A 19,570-nucleotide genomic window follows, 5' to 3' on the forward strand; every position below is an offset into this window, starting at 1 on the left:
CTAAAGGGATTGGACAGGCTAGATGCAGGAAGATTGTTCCTGATGTTGGGGAAGTCCAGAACGAGGGGTCACAGTTTGAGGATAAAGGGGAAGCCTTTTAGGACCGAGATTAGGAAAAACTTCTTCACACAGAGAGTGGTGAATCTGTGGAATTCTCTGCCACAGGAAACAGTTGAGGCCAGTTCACTGGCTATTATTTAAGAGGGAGTTAGATATGGCCCTTGTGGCTAAAGGGATCAGGGGGTATGGAGGGAAGGCTGGTACAGGGTTCTGAGTTGGATGATCAGCCATGATCATACTGAATGGGGGTGCAAGCTCGAAGGGCCGAATGGCCTACTCCTGCACCTATTTTCTATGTTTCTATGTCCCTAATGTACCTGTCTCTACCACCCTTGGCAAGCTGTTGGGAAGGTTTAGAGCAAGGGTTTTCTAAATGGAGAGAAAATCAAAAAAAATCTGAGACGCAAAGGGACTTGGGAGTCCTTGTGCCGGATTCCCTAAAGATTAATTTGCAGGTTGAGTCTGTGGTCAGGAAGGCAAATGTGATGTCACCATTCATTTCAAGAGGACAAGAATATAAAAGCAAGGATACAATGTTGAGGCTTTATAAAGCACTGGTGAGGCCTCACCTTAAGTATTGTGAGCAGTTTTGGGCCTCCTATCTAAGAAAGGATGTGCTGACATTGGAGAAGGTTTCACAAAAATGATTCCAGGATTGAACGGCTTGTCATATGAAGAATGTTTGATGGCTCTAGGCCTGTATTCACTGGAAGTCAGAAGAATGAGAGGTGAGCTCACTGAACCTATCGAATGGTGAAAGGCCTTGATAGAGTGGATATGGAGAGGATGCTTCCTATGGTGGGAGAGTCAAGGACCAGAGGACACAGCCTTAGAATAGAGGTGTGTCCTCTTAGAACAGAGATGAGGAGGAATTTCTTTAGCCACAGTGGTGAATCTGTGGAATTTGTTGCCACAGGTGGCTGTGGAGGCCAAGTCTTTATATATATTTAAGCAGAGGTTGACAGATACTTGATTGGTCAGTGCATGAAGAGATAGTGGGAGAAGGCAGGAAGTTGGGGCTAAGAAGGAAAATAGATCAACTGTGATGTAATGGCAGAGCAGACTCGATGGGCTATATGTCCAAATTCTGCACCCTGTATCTTATGGTCTTACGGGTTCCAAACTTGGGGTCCTTGTTTAATAATATTGGTCCATGGCATAAAAATGGTTGGAAACCTCTGGTTTAAAGGGATGTGGGCCAAATGCAGGTAAACGGAGTCCTGATGAAGGTCTCAGCCCAAAACATTAACTCTTTATTCCTTTCCACAGATGCTTCCTGATTTGCTGAGTTCCTCCATCATTTTGTGTATGCTACAAGTGGGGTCAGCTTAGACAAGTACTTTGATTGGTACAGGCCAGCTGGGATGCTTCTGTGTTATATAGCTCTAAGAATCTATAATTTACTGTGGCTAGATTGTTGAAAGATTCCAATAAAGGCTCCAGAAAACCGGAAACATCAACTGTTTTTATCTCGACAGACACTTCCTGACCTGCTGAGTAGCAGTTTCTATTTTCGTTAGTCTCCAGCAAAGTTGCTGCCTGAAACCCCTGTTCATTACTACGTGAGTACTGTCACTGAGATGAAATAATGATTCACTTATCACGTCTCAACACCTGCCTTGCAACCTCTCACAACCACATACTCCTAATTTTAACCTTGGGTGCACTTCACTGATATTTCACTTCTGTGTGGGAAACGAAAGATATCTATGGAAATATCTATGGAAACGTGGGCCATTCAGCCCTTCAGTTGCTGCTTGCACAAACAGTTCATGGCTGATACTCTATTCTTCCTGTCTGATCATACATTCCCTGATATTGATTGACATCTCCTTAGCGCAAGGGGTTTAGATGGGGTGGAGTTTGTTAGGTGTGTTCAGGAAGGTTTCCTGATGCAATATGTAGATAAGCCAACTAGAGGAGAGCTGTACTTGATCTGGTATTGGGTAATTAACCTGGTCTCTAGGTGGGAGGTAGTGACCACAACTCTATCTCATTTACCATAGTGCTGGAGAGGGATAGGAGCAGATAATTTGGGAAAACATTTAATTGGGGTAGGGGGAAATATGATGCCATCAGGCAGGAACTTGGGAGCATGAATAGGGAGCATATGTTCTCAGGGAAATGAACAGTAGAAATGTGGCATACGTTCAGGGAACATTTGCATGGAATTCTGCATAGGTATGTTCCAATGAGGCAGGGAAAGGATGGTAGGGTTAAAGAACCATATGTACAAAGGATGTAGAACATCTAGTTAAGAAGAAAAGAAAGGTTTACAAAAGGTTCAAGAAAATAGGTACTGTTAGAGGTCTAGAAAATTACAAGGTTGTTAGGAAGGAGCTTAAGAGTGGAATTAGAAAAGTCAGAAAGGGCCATGCTAAGGCCTTGGTGAGCTGGATTAATGAAAATCCCAAGGCATTCTACAAGTATGTAAGAGCAAGAGGATGAGCCATATGAGAATAAGACCAATCAGGTGCAATGGTGGAAACATGTGCATGGAGTCGGAGGAGGTAGCGGAGGTACTTAATAAATACTTTACTTCAGTATTCACCAGTGAAAAAGACATTGGCCATTGTGGGGATGACTTACAGAAAAGTCACCGGATCCGGACGGGATATACCCCAGGCTTCTGTGGGAAGTGAGGGAGGAGATTGCTGAACCTGTGGCGATAATCTTTGCATCATCAATAGGAATGGGAGAAGTACCGGAGGATGGCAGGGTTGTGGATGTTGTTCCCTTGTTCAAGGAAGGGAGTAGAGATAACCCAGGAAGTTATAGACCAGTGGTGGGAAAGTTGCTGGAGAAGATCCTAAGAGGCAAGATTTATGAGCATTTGGAGAGACATAATCTGGTGAGGGATAGTCAGCATGGCTTTGTCAAGGGCAGGTCATGCCTTACGAGCTTGATTGAATTCTTTGAGGATGTAACAAAACACATTGATGAAGGTGGATGTTGTGTAGTAAGACATTTGATAAGGTTCTCCATGCAAGGCTCCTTCAGAGAGTAAGGAAGCATGGGATCCAAGGAGACCTTGCTTCGTGGATCCAGAATTGGCTTGCCCAGAGAGAGCAAAAGGTGGTTGCAGATGGTTCATATTCTTCATGGAGGTTGGAGCAATGGAGGATGAGACGTGACTTGACAGAGGTGCATAAGATGATGAAGGGCATTGATTGTGTGGATAGTCAGAGACATTTTCCCAGGGCTGAAATAGCTAACACGAGGGGGCATAGTTTTAAGGTGCTTGGAAATAGGTACCAAAGATATGTTAGGGTAAGTTTTTCACAGAGAGTGGTGGCTGTGTGGAATGCACTGCCAGCAGTGGTGGTGGAAGCGGATACAATAGGGTCTTTTAAGAGCCTCTTAGATAGGTACATGGAGCTTAGAAAAATAGAGGGCTATGCGCTAGGGAAATTCTAGGCAGTTTCTAGAGTAGGTTACATGGTCGGCACAACATTGTGGACTGAAGGGCCTGTAATGTGCCATAAATTGCTGTGTTCTATGTTCTAGTCCATTTGCACGTAGTAATCAATTGTGGCAACTCAGTAATCAATTAGCTTGTAGTATGTAGCACCATATTTAACATATAGTAACAATTTGCATGTAACAATCAATACACTACTCCCTTTTCTGTCTGATCACATGTGCTCTGATTCTATTAGTATGTAGTAATAAATTCATCATTCTCTTGGATTACTGTGCTCAGAGATCCAGAACTCTGAGTGAAGGAATTGCTCTTTTTCCAACTAAATAGCTAATCTCTTATCCTAAGACTTTATCTGTTCTTTGAGATCCTCCAGCAGAGGAAACTTGTGCATCTTAGCTGTCAATCCCTCTAAGAATCAGATTCAGATTTACTTATTATACATACAGTACTATGCAAAAGCCTTAGGTACATAACTATAGCTAGAGTGCCTCAGACTCTGGCACAGTACCATAGCAATTTTATGTATTATGCTGTAAAAGGAAGACAACTTTCAGGTCATATGTGAGTGATGATAAACCTGATTCTGATATGGGTCTTTATTGTGGACTGAGAGTGGAAAGAAGGGAGGGAGAAGGAAATTAAAGTAGGGAAAAGAGGAAGGGAGAGGAGAGGGAGTGGGAAGCATTAGAGAGATATTCTGTAATGATCGATAAACCAATTACTTGGAATCAGATGACCTTGTTTGGTGTTTCTGAGGGAGGGTGTGTGTGTGTGTGTGTGTGTGTGTGTGTGTGTACGTGTGTACGCACAAGCGCCATTCCCCATCTCTGGCATTCCTCTCTGCCAGCTGCCCCACACCCCTCCCCTGCAGCTCCACCCTCGCCATTCCCAACATCCTTTGCTGCTGTCAGATTTACAGACTCCACATTGACAAACACAGCACTGTGCACCGGTCTCAGCCACCCTAGCTATATAGATGAATTTTGCACAGTACAGCACTTCAAAACATACAGTGAAATGTGCCATTTGCATTAACAACCAACACAAACCAAGGATGTTCTGGGGGTAGCCCACAAGTGTCGCCACACATTCCAGTACCAACATAGCTTGTCCACAGCGTTTGACAGTACAACACAAACAGCAGCAACGGAACAAAACAACAACAGCTAAAGAAGCCCCTTTCCCATCCCCCCACACAAAGATGTACAAACTGTTGCGTGAATGTTGTTTTTCTTTCTTCTTCAACACAGATTCAACAAGAGACAGATCAAATGAAAGTATTATTGTAACAGAATTACATTAGAAAATGTGTCCAAGACTGGCATCCATCACCAATCAAATTAAGGTGCCCGTATAAACCAGTTTAATGAGAAATTAGATACTGCCCCTGTATAAAATCAGCTCTTTCTTTGCAACACACACAAAATGCTGGAGGAACTGAGCAGGCCAGGCAGCATCTATAGAAAAAAAGTACAGTCAATGTTTTGGGGTGAAACCCTTCGGCAGTGTTTCGGCCCGAAACGTCGACTGTTCTTTTTTCCATTGTTGCTGCCTGGCCTGCTCAGTTCCTTCAGCATCTTGTGTGTGTTGCTCAGATTTCCTGCATCTGCAGATGTTCTCTTGTCAACTCTTTCATTGCTCATTGTAAAGAGTCGCAGATTTATAGAGGATGTAAATAGGCCCTTTGACCTGGCTCATTGGTGCCTTCCTGAGTTGATCCGATGAACCCAAGTTTGGCCCATATTTCCCCAAACCTTTCCTATCCATTAACTTGCCACCATGGTAGCGTAGTAACTAGTGTGACACTAATTCAGAAGGGGCATCGGATTTCGGGGTTTAATCCCGCGTCCTTTGTAAGGCGTCTCTGTACGTCCTCCGTGTGGAATGCATGGGTTTTCTCTATATGCTCCAATTACCTCCTACAGTCCAGAGAGGTACCAGGTAGGCTAATTGGTCATTGTAAATTGTCTCGTGACTAGGGTAGGGTTAAATCAGGGTTGTGAACTTGTGGGGACCTCTGGTAAGATGGTGGCGTGTTTGGACACAGTGGCCTCTCAGGGGCCAACCAAACATGTTTTTTCCTTTGTTAAATGTCTCTTTTATGATAGCAAGACATTGATGGACTCCAAGACTTTGAGTGCTGCAGGTCAGTGAGCTGCTCATTGGCAGAGGTGCTGGACTGGATGCAGACCATGTTGCTGCCTGCTACAGGAAGGCATCAGAGTTCACGAGCAAAGATGGCGTGCAGTGTAACCACGGGTGATTGTCTTAGACGGTTCTCTTGGACATTGATAATGTAAGATGCCACAGACCTGCTTCCATTGTTTGGTGGGACAACAGACGTGGGGAGCTGTGTGGCCTCAGTTGTAGCGAGGAATAGGCCTCAAGCCGCAGGCTTGCCTGCTCCTACAGTCCAGGAGAGGAGATGCCGAAGGTGATGTAGCATGGCGTCCATGCTAGGTTGGGTCTAGCCTTGCCCGTCGGTGCTGCACTCTGTTGTTCGATTGGTGGGATGACAAGCTGGATTGTGTACGTCTGCGCACTGCCAGGAACTGCACCATGGATTTGCGGGACATGTCGCTCAGGGACTTGGGCTATATATACGTTTTTTTTTGCACGACTGTTTTTTTGCTCGTAATTTTGAATGTGCTATGCATGTTTTGTGCCTTGGACCAGAGGAACTCTCTTTCGTTCAACTGTATTCATGTATGGCTGAATGATAATTAAACTTGAATTTGATTTGATTTGATTTGATTTGATTTGTTGGGCGGTATGGCTCAAAGGGCTGGAAGGGACTTTCCACATTGTATCTCTAGATAAATAAATGTAAAGGTGCCAACCTCTACCACTTCCTATGGTAGCTGGTTTTACATACCACTGCCCTCTGTGTGGAAAAGTCTTTCCTCAGATATGATTTAAAAGTTCCCCTTCTCATATAAGAAATGAGAAAATTATAAGAGGCATAGGTTGAGTGGACAGACAGACATTTTCACAGGGTGGAAATGGCTAATGCAAGGGAGCATAATTTTAAGTTGGCTGGAGCAAAGTACTTCAGAGGTAAGTTTTTAACAAAGATTAGTGGTGAGTGTGTGGCGTGTAGAGTGCCTGGAGCAGTGGTAGAGGCAGACAAATTAGGTACATTTAAGAAACTCTTAGATAAATACATGGATGATAGAAAAATGGAGGGATAAGTAGGAGGGAAGGGTTAGGTTGAGCTTAGAGTAGGTCAAAAGGCTGGCACAACATCATAGCCCAAAGGATCTGTACTGTGCTGTAATATTCTATGTTCGCCTTAAATATATGGCATCTAGGATTGGACTCCCCTACCCTGGGAAAATCTCCATGGCCATTCATCTTATCTGTACCACTAATGGTTTTATACAAGGCCAACCGTCAGCCACCGATGCTACAGGGAAAATGGTCTCAGCATATCCAATCTTTCCTTCTAACATGCTCTCTCCAGTCCCAGTAACAATCTTGTGAATTTTTTCTGTGCCCTTTCCAGATTAATGAGATCCTTCTTATATCTGTGTGATCAGAACTACACACAGTACTGTGATCTCACCAGCATCTTGCATAACTCCATACTTACAACCCAATTCCTGTACTCAGTGCTGTGACCAATAAAGGCGAGTGTACCAAATGCCTACTTAAGCATTTGTCTACCTGTGTCTCAACAGTCAGGGGATTATCTACTTATATTTTTGAGTCTTGCTGTTCTACAACATTCTCGAGGGCTCACCATTTACTATACAAATCCTACATTGGTTTAACTTACTAAAATACATCACCTTGCACTCGTCTGAGTCAAACTCTATCTGCCATTCCTTGACTCACTTTCCCAGTTAGTCTTGTTCCTGTTGTACCCTTAGACAACCTTCCTCACTGTACACCACAATACCAAGTTTGGTGTAATCAAAAAGCTTACGTTCTCATCCATATCATTAATATAGATGACAAATAACAATGGACCCAGCACCTATCCTTACTCACAACACAGCATTGGTCAAATACCTCTACTGGTTCCTTCTACCAAGCTGATTTTATATCCAATTGACCAGCTCACCCCAAATCCCATGAGATCTGATCTTGGACCTTGTTAAAGATCTTGCTAAAATCCATGTAGAAGACATTCTTTTGTAATCCAGTTATGTTTCAAAATGTCACCATTCTCTTCCCTGAATTCCAGAGCTTCCATGATCTTTTCCATAGTAAATACAGATGAAAAATATTTGTTTAAGGTATTTTTGGTGAAATCTCCAACATTCTTCGAACGCTGGAGGTCCTGCTCTCCTCCAAAGCAGAGGCAATTTCAGATTGAGTTTCATTTTATTTTATTTATTATGTGCACGTCAAAACATGGAGTGAAATGTGCGATTTGTATTAACAACTATCACAACCTAATGGTGTGCTGGGGGCAGCTCACAAGTCACCACACATTCGGGCACCAACACAGTATGCATGGCAGAACACAGAACATACCAAATCCCACCCACCCACCCATGCGCACGCACACACAAAGACACACACCAACACACACGCGCGGTCCTCCAACCCAGGCCTCCAGCGGACTTCATGTTCAAGTTTACTCTTGTCTGACTGTACATATATACAACAAAACAATGAAACCACGGTACACCCACAAAAAATATAACGCACAACAGATAAACCAAAATATTACAATAAGTTAATAAAATATAACTTAATATGCAAGTAGTGTACAGCACAAGTAAACAGTAAAGAGTTTACTGGCCTTGTGACTCGACCTTGGTGGTGAAAGGGTATTCATTAATCTCACAGCCTGAGGGAAGGAGCTGTTATCCAGTTTCACAGTCCTAGTCCTGATACTCCTGTACCTCCTTCCAACGGTAGTGGGTCAAAGAGATTGTGAGATGTGTGGTAAGGATCTCAACAATGCTTCAGGCCCTTTGTCTGCAACATCATCATCATCATGTGCCACACTCTGCCAGGGCCCCGGCGACCACTTCCTTCCACTGCCATCTGTCGGCAGTCTACCCTCTTGTATCTCTGGCAGTGAGGCTGGTCCACTTCCTGATGTTGTCAATCCAGGATGTCCTCTGTCTGCCTTGGAAGCGGCTTCCCTCTACTCTGCCTTCAAGCACAGTGCGTTCCAGTGTGTCATCAGTTCTTGAGGTGTGTCCAAAATAGCAAAGTTTCCTTTGGGTAACGGTTTCCAGAAGTACTGGTTTCGTACCAATCTTTTCTAGAATGAAATTGTTGGATCTCTTTTCAATGTATGATACCCTGAGGATCCGTCTGTATGTCCACATCTCAAATGCTGTCAACTTCTTTTCATCAGCTGCTTTTAGGGTCCATGTTTCACAGCCATATAGGGTTACTGGCCAGACGAGACTCTTGAGGAGGCGTATCTTGGTGTCAGTGCTCACAGATCTATCTTTCCAGATGTTCCAGAGCTTGGTAGTGCTTGTGCGTGCCATTGCTAGCCTTCGCCTTATTTCCTTGCTACATTCGTTTGTGTCATTTAGTTCTGCACCAAGGTATATAAAGGAGGACACTCGTTCGATCTTGTTGTTTCCCATGTAGATGTCAGCTTGAATTGCAGTTTTGCTTATCACCATAACTTTGGTCTTTTTGCCATTTATCAGCAATCCAAATTCAGCAGAGACTTTTGCAACCTTATTGAATAGTGCTTGTAGGTCTTCTTCTGTTGTGGCTAGCAGGGCTGTGTCATCTGCGTATCTCAAGTTACTAATGGTTTTTCCTTCTATTTTAATGCCAGTGTTGTCTGGAATTGCCAGTCTTATGATCATCTCAGTGTAGATGTTAGGAAGGTGTGGAGAAAGGATGCAGCCTTGACAGGCTCCTTTCCCATTGCAGAATGATTCAGTCTCCCCAGATGTGGTCCGAAGGCTGGAGGACTGCGTAGCACACAGTGTCTCTGGAAGAGCCACTAGGTGGGGTGCCACGCCCAGTTGAACCATTGTCATCCACAGTTTGGTGTATTGAACCAAATACAGCAAATTTGAGCCTTTGAGTAGTCTATGAAGCAGATGCACCGGGGGTGGGGGGGGGGAGGTAGGTATCGACCTCTCTCATTTTCTCCATTATTAGGTGCAACACTCCCAGTAAATATCACAAATAGAGGGGAGGGAGACCCCAGTGACCCTCTTAGAGGTTTTTACTATCCTCTCCAGAGTCTTGCAGTCCAATGCCTTGCAGCTTTCACACCACACAATGACACAGCCAGAAAGGACACTATTGATGATGCTTTCGTAGAAAGTTGTTAGAATGGGGGCAGAGAGTCTTGCACACTTCAATCTCCTCAGAAAGTGTAGATGCTGCTCTGCCTTCTTGACTGGTAAAGAAGTGTTGTGGGTCAAGGTTAGATCGTCCATTATGTGCACACCAAGAAACTTTGAGCTCTTCACTTTCTCCACAGCAGAGCCATTGATGTGCAATGAAAAGTGGTCGATTTGTGGCTTCTTGAAAACCACAATTGAGACTCAGGTTGTGATGTCGAACCATTTGACAAGCCTCTCTACCTCCTCTCTGTACACTGACTCATCATTGATGCTGATGAGGCCAACCACTGTAGGATCATCAGTGAACTCGATGATGTGGTTTGAGCCAGATCAGGCAGTGCAGTCGAGTGTCAGCGGTGTAAACAACAGTGGTGGGCTGAGCATACAGCCCTGGAGGGCACCGTTGCTCAGCGTGACGGAGCTTGAGATGTTGCTGCCAACTCAGACTGACTGGGGTCTTTCCATCTATGCCCAAGATCCACTTACAGAGAGTTGTGTTGAGTCCCAACAAAGATAGTTTACCCACTAGCCTCTCAGCGGTGATCATGTGAAATGCCAAGCTGAAGTCAATGAATAACACATCCTGGTGTATGAGTAACCATTTTCTAGGTGGGACAGGATAGAAACATAGAAACATAGAAACATAGAAACATAGAAAATAGGTGCAGGAGTAGGCCATTCGGCCCTTCGAGCCTGCACCGCCATTTATTATGATCATGGCTGATCATCCAACTCAGAACCCAGCCTTCCCTCCATACCCCCTGACCCCTGTAGCCACAAGGGCCATATCTAACTCCCTCTTAAACATAGCCAATGAACTGGCCTCAACAGTTTGCTGTGGCAGAGAATTCCACAGATTCACCACCCTCTGTGTGAAGAAGTTTTTCCTAATCTCCGTCCTAAAAGGCTTCCCCTCTATCCTCAAACTGTGACCCCTCGTTCTGGACCTCCCCAACATCGGGAACAATCTTCCTGCATCTAGCCTGTCCAATCCCTTTAGGATCTTATACGTTTCAATCAGATCCCCCCTCAATCTTCTAAATTCCAACGAGTACAAGCCCAGTTCATCCAGTCTTTCTTCATATGAAAGACCTGCCATCCCAGGAATCAATCTGGTGAACCTTCTTTGTACTCCCTCTATGGCAAAGATGTCTTTCCTCAGATTAGGGGACCAAAACTGCACACAATACTCCAGGTGTGGTCTCACCAAGGCCTTGTACAACTGCAGTAGTACCTCCCTGCTCCTGTACTCGAATCCTCTCGCTATAAATGCCAGCATACTGTTCGCCTTTTTCACCGCCTGCTGTACCTGCATGCCCACTTTCAATGACTGGTGTATAATGACACCCAGGTCCCGTTGCACCTCCCCTTTTCCTAATCGGCCACCATTCAGATAATAATCTGTTTTCCTATTTTTGCCACCAAAGTGGATAACTTCACATTTATCCACATTAAATTGCATCTGCCATGAGTTTGCCCACTCACCCAACCTATCCAAGTCACCCTGCATCCTCTTAGCATCCTCCTCACTGCTAACACTGCCACCCAGCTTCATGTCATCCGCAAACTTGGAGATGCTGCATTTAATTCCCTCATCCAAGTCATTAATATATATTGTAAACAACTGGGGTCCCAGCACTGAGCCTTGCGGTACCCCACTAGTCACCGCCTGCCATTCTGAAAAGGTCCCGTTTATTCCCACTCTTTGCTTCCTGTCTGCTAACCAATTCTCCACCCACACCAATACCTTACCCCCAATACCGTGTGCTTTAAGTTTGCACACTAATCTCCTGTGTGGGACCTTGTCAAAAGCCTTTTGAAAATCCAAATATACCACATCCACTGGCTCTCCCCTATCCACTCTACTAGTTACATCCTCAAAAAATTCTATGAGATTCGTCAGACATGATTTTCCTTTCACAAATCCATGCTGACTTTGTCCAATCATTTCACCGTTTTCCAAATGTGCTGTTATCACATCCTTGATAACTGACTCCAGCAGTTTCCCCACCACCGACGTTAGGCTAACCGGCCTATAATTCCCCGGTTTCTCTCTCCCTCCTTTTTTAAAAAGTGGGGTTACATTAGCCACCCTCCAATCCTCAGGAACTAGTCCAGAATCTAACGAGTTTTGAAAAATTATCACTAATGCATCCACTATTTCTTGGGCTACTTCCTTAAGCACTCTAGGATGCAGACCATCTGGCCCTGGGGATTTATCTGCCTTCAATCCCTTCAATTTACCTAACACCACTTCCCTACTAACATGTATTTCACTCAGTTCCTCCATCTCACTGGACCCTCTGTCCCTTACTATTTCTGGAAGATTATTTATGTCCTCCTTAGTGAAGACAGAACCAAAGTAATTATTCAATTGGTCTGCCATGTCCTTGCTCCCCATAATCAATTCACCTGTTTCTGTCTGCAGGGGACCTACATTTGTCTTTATCAGTCTTTTCCTTTTTACATATCTATAAAAGCTTTTACAGTCCATTTTTATGTTCTCTAGAGTGGGAGGGCTGAGGCTATGGCATCATCAGTGGACCAACTTGAGCGGTAGGTGAACTAGAAAGGGTCTGGTATAGCTGGAGGGTGGGATTTTATAAGATCCATTAGCAGCCGCTCAAAGCACTTCATGATGTTGAAGTCAGTGTCACTGGGTGGTAATCATTTAGGCTATTTGCCATCGGTCTCTTGGGAGCTGGAATGATGGTGGTGCCTTGAAACCTGCAGGGCCAGTGGACTGTTACGAAGGGATATTAAAGATGTCCATTGTTAGCTGGGCCACACAGTCCCTCGGCACCTGACCAGATATATTATCCAGTTCCAGAGCTTTCTGTGGGTCTACCCTGGCTAGGAGCCTCCGCACCTTGGCTGTGGCCAGACAGGGTGCCTGTTCCTCAGGGGAGAGCGAGCTTTCCTTGATGTCACACCATTCAATGCATCAAATTGTGCATAGAAGGCATTCAGTCTATCAGGAAGGGAGCATCGCTGTCATTGATGTTCAGGATGGACTTGTAATTGGTTATGGTTTGTATACCTTGCCATATGCACCCTATGTCCCTGGCCTGGTGTCACAGAAGTGTCTGTTAACTCTCTGTGCGTACTCCTGCTTTGCCTTCCTGATGGCATGGGACCTTAGAGTCATCCTAATCCCCGATCCGAATGCAGCGTCTTGATCCCGAAGCAGTGTACAAACCTCTGCAGTCAGCCTTGGTTTCTAGTTTGTCCTGCCAGTGTAGTGTTTAATCACAGTAATGTCCTCAGTGCATTTTCTATGTAGTCAGTCACCAATCACGCATATTCATCATTATTGACTTGATGCTTGTAGGTAGCCACCTCCCTGAATATACTCCAGTCCGTGCTTTTGAAGCAGTCCTGCTGTGCTGAAATGGTACCTTATGGTTAGGTCTTGATCTCCCAGTAAACTGGCTTAACCAGTTTAAAAACTCTCTCTGCTGTGAGCAGATAGCCGTTACTACTGAGGTGTTCAGTTACCAGTTCTTATTGATATAGACACACAGACATCCATCACGAGTCCTGCCAGAGGTTGCAGCACTTCTGTCCACCCAAAAAGAGATTAGGCCCTCGAGTTGGATGGCCGAGTCTGGAGTTGTGTCCTGGAGCAACATTTCTGTCAGGACAAGTGTGCAGTAGTCTCTCATCTCCCACTGGTTCTGACGCAGAAACAGGTAATCCAACTTATTTTCTAGCAACTGAACGTCAGCGAGTAGAATCGTTGGGAGCATGGGCTTGCAGGGATCCACTTTAAATGTCACTTGAGTACCAGCATGCTTACCACACTTATGCATTTCCAGGGGAGTAGCTGTAGTAGACTGGACACTGACTGAGGACCCACTCCACACGTTAGTCCGTATCTGCAAAGAACCTTCATGATTACACTTGCTTTCAAGTTAGTGCTCTTTTATGATCAGCGGTGTTTTTTGATCATAGAAGAGATGAATAAGGCAAGAAATTTAGAAATATGGGTGTCACAATAGTGAAGCAGTTAGCCCAGTGCTATTAAAGCTCGGAGTTCAATTCCAACACCATCTGTAAGAAGCTTGTACATCTTTCCTGAGAGCACATAGACTTCCCCACTCCTGTATCCTCCAATAGTCCAAAGACATGCTGGTTAGTAGGTTAAATGGTCATTGTAAATTGTCCTGTGATTACGTTAGGACCATAGGTGGATTGCTGGGCAGTGTGGCTCATTGGGCCAGAAGGGTCTGTCCTGCACTGTATCTCTAAATAAATAAATTCCACTGATGATTGAGGTCACAGTGGTCACTACGACCATGTGCACTGCCATCCACAGAGTCTTCGACTTCTCCAGTGGACTCACAGACTCAGGATTACAGTTTTTGGGCTTCGATTTCTAGACTTCCAATCAGCCTTGGGGCTTCGATCTACAATACCGACCCTAGGACCCACCAAAGACGACGAATGAGGACTCCAAACCCCAGATCTCCATGTGGACTTGCCAAGGAGGGAATCCCGAACACTAGACCTTGAATGCAGGTCTCACAGGTTCAGGGTCACCAACCCTTGTACCTCCTGCCCACAGGAACTCTGATCCCAGAACCCGCCATTGAACTGATGACCTGGGGGGTGCAACCAGTCCTCTCCTCACTGGTCTGCTGGTCCAACATCCAACCATGTCCTTCATCACGTGTCCACCATCACATGTCCACTTTGCTGGCCTTAAATGTGAAGCAGTAGCCTAGGCTTGGACCTGGCCTCTAACTCCCCTTCATCCTTGCCCCTAACTTGACCCCTAACTCCCTTCTCTGGTCCAAAAACCATCGCTACAGAAACAAAGTTTGTTTGTCAGTCCACAGCTAGCCCTAACGTTATACATACCTCTCGATAGGAGAGATGATGGAACACTTCCAGGAGTTCCACGCCATATTGCACTGTGGTCACAGTTTCAAACGTTGATGAAATCAGGTTCTGCATCATCACTTCCAGGTCCTTGATACCAGAGCGGAACCTGAATGCACACAAACAATCAGTAAATCACCGACCAAGAGATCCTGAAAGTGCTGGATACCTGAAGCAACATACACACAAAATGGTGGAGGAACTCAGCAGGTCAGGCAGCATTTACAGAGGGGAATAAACAGTCGGCATTTCATCAGAACTGGAAAGAAAGAGAACAGAAGGCAGAATAAAAGAATGGGGTGAGGATGGGGGGAGCACGAGCTGTTGGGTGATGTGTGAGACCAAATGAGTGGGTGAAGGACTGTGGATAAAGTGGGAAGCTGGGTAGTGCTAGATGGAAGAGGTAACAGGCTGAAGATGGAATCTAATAGACAGGACTGTGGACCGTGAAAGAAAGGGAAAAAGGAGGGGCACCAGAGGCCGGTGATGGGCATGTGAGGAGAAATTAAGGGGTGAACTGGGAGCCAGAATGGGGAATAGAAAAAGAGAAAAGGAGGCGGGACAGAGGTTGGATAAATTGATATGCATGCCATCAGTTTGGAGGCTGCCCAGATGGGAGTTGTTCGTCCAAAGGGAATGATGTGAGAAGCTGGGAGAGGAGAAGAACTGAAGAAGGAGAAATCAGACAGAAGCGGACAGTAGACCCTGGGAGAAAGGAAAGGAGGTGAGAAACCAGAGCGAGAAGGATGTGGGAGGAAAGCTGTGAGAAGGACGGAGGGAAAAGAAATGGGTAACAGGGCCACAGGGATGAAAACCAAAGGGGTGGGACAGAACAGAGGGTAGTGATCACCAAGACCAAGGTAGAAACATGACTCTGGCTCAGAACTGAATATACCAATGTGTGCAGCACAGGGGTGACCGAAGGATTGAGCTATGGTCAAGGCTTCCTCAACACTTCCCTGAAGGTATCAGCAGGGAGAGCAAGGGTCCTGTAACAGCCAGAAAGAAGAACAAGTGTTTGGAGTTTCACCACAGAGGCAGAATAGGACTTTAACCACTAAATTGAGCAAGCCAATCCTGCAAATGCCTCTGGGTTCCTTTTTTCCAGTGATGTCGATTAAGAGTACAAATATCACCACCCCCCCGAAAAATTAAGAAGAGTTGAACTACTGTCTCAGCAGTACCATGGAATCTTCATGGTTACCTAGAAAGATACTTTGGGGCCACAGTTTCATGTCTCAGCCAGAAGATGTTACCTCTGGCAATATGGCATAATCAATCATGCAGCACACCCTCAATACACCCTCGCACAGTGTGACTCTCGCTCAATATTACCCATCCCACTGCGTGACCCTCCCTCAGCACCGCCCCTCCCACTTGCGTGACCCTCCCTCTGTACCGCCCCCCCACTGCGTGACCCTCCCTCCGTACCGCCCCTCCTTCAGTACCACCTCTCCCACAATGTGACCCTCCCTCAGTACCACCCCTCCCACAGTGTGACCCTCCCTCAGATCCACCCCTCCCACAGTGTGACCCTCCCTCAGTACCACCCGTCCCACAATGTGACCCTCCCTCAGTACCACCCCTCCCACAGTGTGACCCTCCCTCAGTACCACCTCTCCCACAATGTGACCCTCCCTCAGTACCACCCCTCCCACAGTGTGACCCTCCCTCAGTACCACCCCTCCCACAGTATGACCCTCCCTCAGTACCACCCCTCCCACAGTGTGACCCTCCCTCAGTACCACCCCTCCCACAGAGTGACCCTCCCTCAGATCCACCCCTCCCACAGTGTGACCCTCCCTCAGTACCACCCCTCCCACAGAGTGACCCTCCCTCAGATCCACCCCTCCCACAGTGTGACCCTCCCTCAGTACCACCCCTCCCACAGTGTGACTCTCCCTCGGTACCACCCCTCCCACAGTATGACCCTCCCTCAGTACTACCCCTCCAAAGGTGTAGCATTCTCAGGACATTTTGCCCCCTGCACCTACAATGACTTTGTTGCTCAGCACTCAGTGGGACTGTGCATACAGGATAAATGGCAAAGCATTATCAAAGAAAAGATTGGAATCATTGCTGGCACCACACTCTGCCTGAATGTTGGCAGTACCTTTGAGTCTAGGTAACCTGCTCTCAAAGCAATCCTACTAGTGCAATGGCTCTGACCTGCTGTAGTCATCATGCCAATAGGTGTTCTTAACATCCAAGATCTCAGTCTGTGAGTTTATCAATATTTGCAGGTTCTTGTTGAATGTGGCTTCAATCTCCAGTAGACCCCGTGTTATCTCAGGGCCACGATGTCCTCCAAAACATGGAAGGGGTGTCTGTTTCCCTTCGTCCCAGCGGGCAAAGAGCTCCTGGCAGTCACAGACCTAAGCAGGTGGGGATAGAATACAGTGACATTTTTAAACCAGGCACTGGCCGGTCCAGGTTTCCAATAACTGATTTGCCATTCACCACATCAGCCATTACTGTCTGGTGTTGCATTCCCTAACAATATGGGAAAACCACAGCAAACGTCAGTTCAGCAGAAAAGGTTGCAGTCTGCCATCACAGCACAACTGGGATATGTCTGGAACAAAGAAGTAGGCAGGAAATGCAGACACTACCTTTTCCAAAAGCTCCCTTCTAGGAAGCGCTGTAGGGTTACTAAAACAAAAACTTTATCCCATTTTAAAAGTTTCTTCCCCCAGACAGTTAATCTGATCAACCATTCTAGTCACCCACCCACTCCTCTCTATTTATTATTCCCATCACTGCACTATAAATACTTTAAACCACTTTTATAATACTGTTTATATATTTATGCACATTGCATTCATATCTGTACTTTAACCTGTAACTTTTATTTTTCATGTAATTGTTTATCCTTTATAATTGCTGAATGTTGCTTCTTTTTGTTATATGTTGCACCAACACATCACAGCAAATTCCTAAAACATGTAAATATATATGTATGTGGCAATTAAAGTTGATCCTTGATGCACAACTCTCTTAAAACTCAGGGCTGTCAGTAGGAAAGCTCTGATTGCCTGGACCAAATGTTCCCCGGGACATTAGAATTGCTGGGATAATGCTCGTGAACCTCCTCTGGACCCTCTCCAATGTCAGAACGTTCTTTCTTAGTTATGGGGCCCAAATCTACTCTAAAATGTCATAGAGGGGGACCTTAACTTTTCCAGTATTAACTGGAATTGGCTTAGTACAAGAAGTTTAGATGGAGTCGAATTCATAAAATAATTCCAAGGTTTATTTAAGCAGTGTCTAGTCCACAAGGGAGGAGACTTCACTTGACCTATTGAATGAAGATGGCAAGTGAGAGCAGAGTCTGTACGGGAAATCTTTTAAGAACAGTGTCCATAGAGAACAGGGAAGCTTCATAGCAGTTACAATAAAAATAAGGTTGGTCCTTAAGACAGAGTTCTAAACTGGGAAAAGGTGGAATTCCATAGTATTAGACAGGACGTGGTGAGAGTAGACTGCGAACAGCTGTCAGAGGGGAAATCAACATCTGATAAGTGGGAGGCATTTAAAAATGAAATAATAAAAATTCAGAAAGTGTGTCTCAACAGTAGGGAAGATTAAAGGTAAGTTTAATGATGAGCTCCATCTGCCATCAGTACATCGAAACATAAAATAAAAAGTGTCATTTGCATCAGATCAGATCAGCAAAGACTGTGAACCTCTGGAACATTAACTGATACTGCTTGACTGCTGAGAACATCACAGCACAGTACGGGCACTTCAGCCCACAATCTTGTGCTCACCTTTAAACCTACTCTAGGATCAATCTAACCCTTCCCTCCAACATAGCCATCTATTGTCCTATCATCCATTGTCTGTCTAAGAGTCTATTTAATGTCCCTCACATATCTGCCTCTACCACAACCCCTGGCAGGCCATTCCACATACCTATCACTCTCTTTGGAAAAAGTCTCTGGCTATCCACTATGCTATGCCTTTTATCATCTTGTACACCTCTATCAAGTCATCTCTCATTCTCTTTTACTCCAAAGAGAAAAGCCCTGGCTCACTCAACCCCATCTCATTCTTCATAAGACTTCTCTCCAATCCAAGCATCCTGGTAAATCTGCTCAGCATTCTCTCAAAAGCTTCCTCATTCTTCCTTTAATGGGGCAATCAGAACGGAACACAATATGCCAAGTGTGGTCTAACCATGATTTCTGGAGCTTCCTTATTACCTTGTGGCTCTTGAACTCAATCCCCCAATTAATGAAGGCCAACACACCAAGGCCTTCTTAACCACCCTTTCAACTTGTGAGCAACTTCCAACATTATCTATTTTGCTTCCGATTCCCAGCATCCGGCATCACTGCTTACTCCAAGTATTAAACCCTTCCTGTAGTCATACCTCCAGTAGATCTCTGCACCGCTGTATGAAGGCATCCACTTGAGCAAAAATACTCGTGTGATCCAGGACCCAGGGGATGTCTGAGAACCTGTAGATTGAGATCACTTAAGTTTAAAAAAAACATAAATAAATCTTTGTCCTCATACTTACAGGGTCATAGTCATAATCATCTACAACATGGAACTAGGCCCTTCAGCCTGTCTAGTCCATGCTGAACTGTTGCTCTGCCTAGTGCACACTGACACACACCCACACCATAGCTCTCCATACCTCTCCCATCCATGAACCTATCCAAACTTCTCTTAAATGTTGAAATTACCACTTCCACTGGCAGCTCGTTCCACACTCCCACCACCTTTTGAGTGAAGTTCTCCCTCAAGTTCCCCTTAAGTATTTCATCTTTCACCTTTAAACTGTGACTTCTAGTTCTAGTCTTACCCAAACTAAAAGGAAAAAGCTTGCTTGCATTTAACCTATATACAGTATATCTTTCATAAATACGTGTATCTCTGTCAAATCACCTCTCCTTCTCCTATATTCCAG

General features: G+C 45.2%; 1 protein-coding gene and 1 long non-coding RNA gene across 4 annotated transcripts in view; one reads left to right on the plus strand and one right to left on the minus strand.

The window, feature by feature from the left end:
• LOC134346884 (uncharacterized) overlaps positions 1 to 6,207 on the plus strand; it is a 97,378-nt gene extending 91,171 nt beyond the window's left edge. For 2 of the 3 annotated variants that reach the window (XR_010018047.1, XR_010018049.1), the window contains exons 6-7: positions 1,539 to 1,622; positions 5,593 to 6,207. This is a non-coding gene — a long non-coding RNA (uncharacterized LOC134346884). Of the gene's footprint in view, positions 1 to 1,538; positions 3,276 to 5,592 lie in introns of those variants that run through there. The other variant, XR_010018048.1, reaches the window with a different exon arrangement.
• Positions 1 to 19,570, minus strand: part of dnah2 (dynein, axonemal, heavy chain 2) — a 503,144-nt gene that overhangs the window by 395,485 nt on the left and 88,089 nt on the right. Inside the window, exons 10-12 of the mRNA XM_063048700.1 lie at positions 19,028 to 19,115; positions 16,822 to 17,027; positions 14,632 to 14,761 (exon numbers count right to left, since the gene is read on the minus strand). Coding sequence (XP_062904770.1) covers positions 14,632 to 14,761; positions 16,822 to 17,027; positions 19,028 to 19,115 — 424 coding nt within the window. The remainder of the gene's footprint in view (positions 1 to 14,631; positions 14,762 to 16,821; positions 17,028 to 19,027; positions 19,116 to 19,570) is intronic.

The sequence above is a fragment of the Mobula hypostoma genome, chromosome 5 (genome assembly GCF_963921235.1).
Source record: "Mobula hypostoma chromosome 5, sMobHyp1.1, whole genome shotgun sequence".
NCBI lineage: Eukaryota > Metazoa > Chordata > Chondrichthyes > Myliobatiformes > Myliobatidae > Mobula > Mobula hypostoma.